Below are 8227 nucleotides of genomic sequence, written 5' to 3' on the forward strand. Positions count from 1 at the left end.
AAACAACACAAAAAACCAAGTGTAGGAGTATGGGAGATATGCACACTGCTGCCAAAACTTTGGACTGGAGCGGTGTTAACAAGGGATAATGCTTGAAATGGCAGGGACGTTATGCACAATTTTCTGCTTGCTGTATGGAACTGCTGAAGCTGTTTTCTTTCCCTATTTGATTTTGGGGATGGGAGAAGATCTCTAGATGGAGTAATGCAGTGGATATGGTAAAACCATGACAGCAATTGAGTAAAAAGATCAAGATTCAGCAAGTGGTGATATATTCTAACTACATTTATGTTTATTACGAAGTGTACTTTAAGTCTAACTCAAGTCGAGAGTGACAGTTCGTGTCTGAGATAATATATTATGGTAGTCCAATAACGACCTGATAGTGAGTGGCTTGATAAACCCAACAAACCCTCGAGATATGTTCGAAATGATTTTAATACTATATTACGAGATAGACTTTAAATCTAACTCAACTCCATAAAATCGACTCATCTCATTTATATTTGCTTAGCTTATATAATATGAAAATTTTTAATCTCTAGTTGGGATTCCAACAATATAACAATATATATTTGGAGTGGCTTTTGTACATGCAGCAGTAAGAGTGAGTGGATTTTTGTGTAGTACCAATGTTGGTGGTAGAGATTCTGCATATTGAGTTGGTCTTGGTGCCGATAAACTTGTTTTCCCTTTAATACAAGTTAATGGTGTGATAAGAGAAACAATTTTTTTTTTATAAAAATTGAAGTATCTTTAAAATATTTAATTTATTTATTATTGATAAAAAAAACATATTTTTAATACATTTTTGTAACTCTCATGTAACAAACTAGACAAGTTCTGTCACTTCTTCATATCTCCTTCTAAATACCAAAATTAAACAATTAACAAACATATGAATCTCACGTTTTACGTAAGCATTATATGTTGATCTAAATTAAATTTAAACTTTTTAATTAAAGTTTGGAGTTTCATTCTTATAAATAAGTAAAAAATCTTACTATAAGTACCTGATTAAATTCCCTGTACGTAGCTGATTAAATGCATATTGTAGACTTAAATAATGATTTACTCTTGATTTGTTAAGAAATACTAAAACAAACAAAAAAACACTATAAGATATTAGATACTTAGATATTTTGTCTCACTTCACTTATGATTTATTCAACTTGTTTATTTCAATTTAATTTGGGATTTCTTTTAATTCACACTGCTTCATAATTATAATTAAGTTTCTAACATGTGATAATAAGAGTAAAATAATAAAAATAACTACAATTACATTTATATGAATAATTTTACAAACTGGTGGATCCTACATTCAAAAAAGGGGGAATATGGTAAACACAAGAAGTTACAAACCAATGCAGTTTCTTGAGGAGGTGACTCCACCATCCACAACAAGATTATGACCACTAACATACTTGGATTCATCACTAGCAAGATAGAGTGCAGCCTCAGCAATATCTTTGGCTCTTAGAGTTTGTCCTTTCAAGTTGGCAAGCCCTCTAACAAACCCCTCCATTTTCTCCACCTCCTCTTGAAATGGCAACCCAAAATTGATTCCCTCATCATCACCCTCTTCCCCATCACAGCCACCACTTCTCCAAGCATTCACAAGCATGTTGGTGGCAACTCCAAAGGGGGAAATACAATTCACCCTTATTCCATACCTCCCCAACTCACAAGCAGTGTTCTTGGTTAACCCCACAATGGCATGCTTTGAGGCAGTGTAAGCATGTGGGCCAAGCCCCCCCATGACCCCAGCAACACTAGCAGTGGAAATGATGCACCCAATCCCCTTAGGAATCATGGCCCTTGCAGCGTGCTTGATCCCCAAGGCCATGCCCTTCACGTTCACCTGCATCACACGGTCGAACTCGTTGGGGTCAAAGTTCAGAATGCTTTTGTTCTTGGACTGGTTCCCCAACACCCCTGCATTGTTGAACATTATGTCCACTTGACCGTACCGAGAAACTGTTGAACTCACCAAATTTTCAACCTCTTCTTCCACGCTAACATCGCAGTGCACGTACGTGGCTGAAGGGGCCAAGGTCTCCGCCAGCATCGTGCCAAGTGCATCCTCAACATCCGCTATCACTACCCTTGCACCGTTCTTCACGAACACTCGCACCGTTGCTTCACCAATCCCTCTCGCACCCCCTGTTACGATAGCAACCTTTCCCTCCAACCTACCACATAACATCAAACAGTTTACAATCATATCAACAGTTTCTTCAAAAATTTCATAAATTTAAGTTTTTCCCCCCTCAAAAGTACATTTACAATTTTTACTTCCATTAATTGTAAATTATTCCTATATAACACAATCTTAAAGAAAATAATGTAAGAATACTTCAGAGTTCCCGATAAAAGGTCCTAATTACAATGATTATAGTCAGAAAGAGAAGTACCATGGTCTCTATGGTTTGTAACTCTTTCAGAAGTTTACAATGCAATGTACAATTAGATTTGTCAACAAAATGTTCAGATTGTTCATAATTGGTAAACTTAAGTTAAAGGTAGTGATTCGCTTTGTGGGGTGGCATGATTTTTCTTCATTTTGGAGGAAAACAGAACAAATTGAGGATAAGGGACTATACGTTTCCAATATAACTCTCAAAACTTCCCTTTTAGCCAAAAGCATGCCAGCATTTTAAATAGCTATTTTTTTTATGTGTAAGAAAACAAAACTAAAAATGCACAAAGAGAAGGGAAGATTTTTTTTTTCCATATTGAAAATAGTACCTTCTTGGTGAAGATGAAAAACTGCTTTCTCTTGAAAGGATAGGAACTGCATGAAGGGGAGTTTCAGGCATTACTTCAGCTGCACCCATGGTAGTGGCTGAGTATATAATGAGGGCAATGGAGAGAGAAGCAGAGAGAGACAGAGGAGGCAGAGGCTTACAGAACAAGTGCAGTTAGAATGGAAAACAAGGGTATTTATACATGAAGAGATTTTGATTTTTGAGGTTGTATTGGTTGGGGTTACATTATTTTCAAACCAAGAATAATATTTATATATTTCCATACTACTTTAGTTCTATCTCTTTTGACTCATTTTTTTATAACATCACATTATTTTTGCATATTGCAGTTGTTTATTTCTGTCTTTCTTTCACTTTATTATGTCCTAAAATAGTGTAAGAATAACATTTTTCATTTCCAAATTTGTGTTTGGTTTTTTATCAGGTTATTAAAAAACCATTGATTTTGTTTTTTAGATCTTTGTTTCCTGTTGCCAGCCAGGACTTATTTCCAAGTATGCAGGACCAATAATACAATTTTTTTCCCTATAAACCCTAGGTGTACAACACTACGACCCTATGAAAATAAATAAAAATATAGTAACTAGTGTACTGTGTACCGTGCAGACCAACTGTACATTTGTTAAATTGAAACTCAATTAAAAATGGTTTGATGTGATCATGAACAGATTCAAATATTGAATATAATAGTTCGTAGAAATATATATAGGCATTTTATTAATGCCCAACTGAAATATTTTTTTGTCAAATCTTTGTTTATGTAAAACTTTTATTAAATTATGGCTAATCCTAATCAAGTGGACTTTTTTCATAACAAAATTTCTTAATTTGTTTATATATTAGTCAGCTGAGATAATTAAGGAAAGATAATCTTCTAATCACTTAATTGAGCAATGGTTAGTACGTAAAGATTCATTTAGATAGCTATATTATGTAGTTTTATATCCTAACGTGTAATTGAATATCTACTTGTTTTTTCCACTCATGTGAAGCATGGTTTTTTTAAATATAACGACTATAAATAAAGAAGTTAAAAGTAGGAAATTGAACTCAATACAATTGCATAATTTACTAGATCCGTAGTATCTTCTACAAGATCTCTTTCTGACGCTAGTTTTAGATAGTGTACAATAGTGTTATCATCTACACATGTGAAATTTTTTAACACTCTATTTAACTCTGAAAGCTATATAATTAGTTATGTGTAATAATTTTATTTAATAAAGTTCAAAGACATTGTTAGACACCTTGACTTCTACAAATCACACAAACAACAATGAACTTCTAACGACTTAAATGATCATATATTCTTTCAAAAGGGGTAAGTCTTGTTTTTAATGTTGCTTCGAATCACAACCTTTGCACCAATTTCTCACTGGTGTTAAAAAGCTCATTTATGTCACTAAATTCATTGCGCTTTTACTGTTAAACGTTTTTTATCAAAACGTGGTGACATTTTTTTAAATTAAAACGAGTGTAAAACGATGATCTTAGGTGAAACCGTCATTTTAGATCAAAGTTGCTTAGTGTAAAACGACGGTTGTGGGTGGAACTGCCGTTTTACACCAAATACTTTGATCTAAAACGAAGGTTTCACCCATAACTGTCGTTTTACATCAAGCAACTTTGGTCTAAAACGATGGTTTCACCTAAGAACCACCGTTTTAAAGTCATTTTATTACTTTAATTCGAAGCGCACCACTTGCGCTTTTGTTTTCGTTTGTCTTTTCACTACTCTTACTCTCGTGCTCTTTGCTTCTTCTTCATCTCCGTTGCGACATTCGCCCAATATTGTAAGTTCTTTCTCCTTCACCATTCATTCATTCCATTCCATTCTCCTCCATTGGTTATTGGTTTCTCTTTTTTGTTTCTCTTATTTGTTTGTCTCCTCCATTGGTAAGGTTTTCTTTGCTGCCATCACTTCATTGTTTCATTGGTCCACCGCTGTTTTCATTGGTTTCTTGGTGCCACCATTTTTTTGTTTGTCGCTACTAGCCGCTACCATTGCCCTTTTCCGCTCGCCCTTCACCATTGTTCTGCCTTCACGCACAAGCACTAGCGTAGAAATGCCAAACAAGTGCAATTATTTTACATTTACAAATGCGGCTATAGAGCCGCATTTGATCAGCACGCATTCGTAAATCAGAGAGATACAAATGCGGCTATATAGCCGCATTTGTAAATACTATTTATAAGTGCAACTATTTCAAATAGCCGCATTTGTATATGCTTTAGAATGAGGTGACATGGTTTAGGGGTTTAGGGTTTACAGATGCGGCTATTACCATAGCTGCATTTGTAAATCATACACTTGATTTACAAATGCGGCTTTGGTAAATAACCGCACTTGTAAATAGTGTTTTTTTTAGTGCAATCTGTTTTGTCCCAAAAATTAACCTATATATTGATCAAAATGTACCCAGCCAGACAAATACATAAATATAGAGATAAATTGAGAGAATCAAAATGTACATTACAAACAAGTAATCAAATTACATATAATCCCTACACTACTGATCAGTTATCCTAAAGTTATAAAAATTTATGAAATATGTGGACCAAAAATGTCTCATATATGACATGGCTTCCGAATTCATTGGTATTTCTTTCGTGAATAACTGCATTGCAAAATATAGTTGACATAAATTTGTTTTTAGATACATATATGTTCAAGAATTATAAAAATGATTTAACATATCATGTTACCTCTTTCAACCAGTTTTAACACCTAGTCTTATAATGGTAATCACCCATTGCATAATGTAATAGCCACACTCATAGCTTCCTAGTTGTTTATTACACTATAATTCAATAAAAAGTAAAAGTTAGTATATTGATAAACAATGATAAGAGAAAGAAAAAAATTACAAACCTTTATTCTTATCCAGTTCAAATTATTTGAACTAGATCGACCTTTTAGGATGTTATATCCACGCCATGAACTGGTTAATACAAAAAACCTCGTTAGTAGATGGTTAATTAGTAACATACAAAGTAAAGTTTATACTGTACTTACGTATCAATGATATTCTTAAAATTTGTGGGTATCTTCTTGTGTAGGGAACAAAACCACACAGCAGTCTTGTCAGCCATTGATAAGATAAGTAACTGTCAATAATGCCTATATCATCCATGAAAAGAGTTAGTAAATAGTAATATAATTAATGATGAAATAGTAATAATTAATTTAAAACATGAAATAGTAATAATTGATGACATATAATTAAACTTACTCATTAATATAAAGGCATAAATAAATTTGTTTTCCCTCTTTTTCCAGGGTGTTAGTGATGTATGCTTGGGTCTCATATGACCTTGGTCCAACGGGATTAATATATGCAGGATCTAAGAATCCATACACATTTTCCTTCTCCTCAGTGAGACAGACTCCATGCAGAAACCTACAAGTTATTAGTTAAAGCATAATCAATAATAATTTAACATAAAGTAAATTGAAAAATAGGTAAAGATACTTACATCATAAAAAATTGAATTATATTTATATTGAGGTCCTCATTCTCAGATACAAATTCTAATAAATTTGTGTTGTACATCATCAGTGGCAGTTCGGTGTTTATTTGAAAAGACGTATCATCCCACGAAACTTCAAAAGGTTGATTACCAATCTGACTAGCAATTAGACCTAAGGAAGCTATAAGATCGTAAACTGGAACCTCACGCTTCTTCTCCGGACTTGGTTTCCGAAAAGGTTTCTACAAGATAAAGAACATTTGTATTAAATTATATGTAATATATAAATATAAATAAAAATTAATATAATGAAATGAAATTGTTACATGAGGTTGGGGCATAAATCGATTGAGGTCTCTGGGCCAGGCAACAAATGTCTTAAATGCATCGACCACAGTGGTTACCTTATCTGAAGGTACTGGAACACGAGCATCAGGTACTCGTACTTTTTCAACTGTTACCTTCGCCACATCAGGGAAGAGAGGAACGTTATGTAAGGTGGTGGCCTCTTCATAGACTTTTCCAAGGGCCACCACCCGAGGAAGCTTGTCGCCCGCTACCAGTAGCTCACATTCCCTCGTCTGCTCAATGATATCATCCCCTGATGTTGTAGGAGCCGCACAACTCCCATTTGTGCTCTTGGGAGTGGGACTAACAAGGGGATGAATTGGCTCAACACAAATTTGTTGCGATAGAAACTCTTGTCGCATTCGATCATTCTCCTTTCTCATCTTCTCCATTAATTCTTCACGTATCTTAGTCTTCATTTGAGTTTCGCTCTCTTTAGAGGAGGCGGAGACGAAACTCCAAAATATAGTTTAATTCCCCTTGTCCAGCTGCACAAACACAACCACAGTGCTCAGGTCGTTCAATTGCTTCAACCAGGATATCGTGATGACCTTCAACAACAAATTTACCGTCGGATTCCAAGGAATCCTGCAAGAGACAAAAATCATATCAGTTTTTAATATAATTAATGCTTTAAAATAAATGAAAATAACTAAAAATAACTTACAATTTTTTCGATGATAAGCCCGGATTGCTAAAAACTTGGTGCACCCGCTTTTTAATTCGAGCCCTCTTCCATTTTACATGGCGAAAAGGTGGTGATGGAGGAAAAATGACCCTTGTTTCCACATTCTCAAACGACGTCCCCTGTTTAGATTGCTCATTTTCCACCATCAGTGCTTGCTCAAGTTTTCGATACCCCGAACGAGAGAGTACGTGCGGGGTAACATTCTTCAAAGCTATCTCTTGAGCTTTCTTCCGACAATCCTGTCATAATTGAAATAAACAAAGTGAAGTAAATAAGATAAACTTATTAATGTTATATAAATAAGAAAAGTTAAGTTACTTCACTTACCATCCAAGCCTCATTTTGACGGCTTTCTTTAAAAAGACGTCATGTCTCTTCATCAATATGTTTGTACTTTAAACATGGATTTTCGTCTTTAAGGTTGCCAAAAACGTATCTCGAAGTCAGTCTTGACTTAATGGTACGAAATTTAAGTATGATATTGGATATAATCTTTGATCGAAGCGGTTCCACATCAGGAATTTCAAAGTTTGCCTAGAAAATAACACCAAATTAAAATTAATCAATCAATATTAAAAGGCATTATATGGTAACAATAATAATGTAAAAGCTTACCAGAACATCCTCCTAAATAATGTTCTGATCGACCTCTGACACCTCATCCCATGAATTAATCAAAATGGAGAGCCTCTCACGAGAAACAACTCTAAGATAGCTCATAAACTCATCTGCTTTAGGACCAAAAGCCACTCCAGTGTTGAGGTCAATGTCAACACGTATCTTATCACCGGCAGCACGTCTCAATGCGAGACTCTTCAATCTAGTAGGTCCTCTGCTCCCTCGTCCAGATCGAGGTCTGATTGGGGTATGATCATCATCCGTGTCTCTGTTAAAAAATTTAGGTAACAAACATTAGTTAATCTACATCGAATTAAAATCATATAAAAAT

The 8227-nt window shown here is 34.6% G+C and overlaps 1 protein-coding gene across 1 annotated transcript; it reads right to left on the reverse strand.

Moving 5' to 3' along the window:
• Positions 1-1263: 1263 nt before the first annotated feature.
• LOC137819599 (short-chain dehydrogenase reductase 2a) lies at positions 1264-2910 on the reverse strand. Its single transcript, XM_068623495.2, has 2 exons — positions 2752-2910; positions 1264-2195 (listed from the first exon to the last, which is right to left on the reverse strand). Exons 1-2 carry the CDS (start codon positions 2838-2840, stop codon positions 1358-1360), a joined length of 927 nt encoding a protein of 308 aa, XP_068479596.1. The 5' UTR covers positions 2841-2910; the 3' UTR covers positions 1264-1357.
• Positions 2911-8227: the final 5317 nt, after the last annotated feature.

Source organism: Phaseolus vulgaris, chromosome 10 (assembly GCF_051622355.1).
Source record: "Phaseolus vulgaris cultivar YP4 chromosome 10, ASM5162235v1, whole genome shotgun sequence".
NCBI classification, from domain to species: Eukaryota; Viridiplantae; Streptophyta; class Magnoliopsida; order Fabales; family Fabaceae; genus Phaseolus; species Phaseolus vulgaris.

What these genes read in the sequence shown, in the direction of transcription:
- LOC137819599 (XM_068623495.2), bottom strand. Translation starts at nt 2,840, where the DNA reads ATGGGTGCAGCTGAAGTAATGCCTGAAACTCCCCTTCATGCAGTTCCT. An exon ending in TTTTCATCTTCACCAAGAAG is followed by an intron (nt 2,196 to 2,751) that starts GTACTATTTTCA and finishes GTTATGTGGTAG; the next exon opens with GTTGGAGGGAAAGGTTGCTA.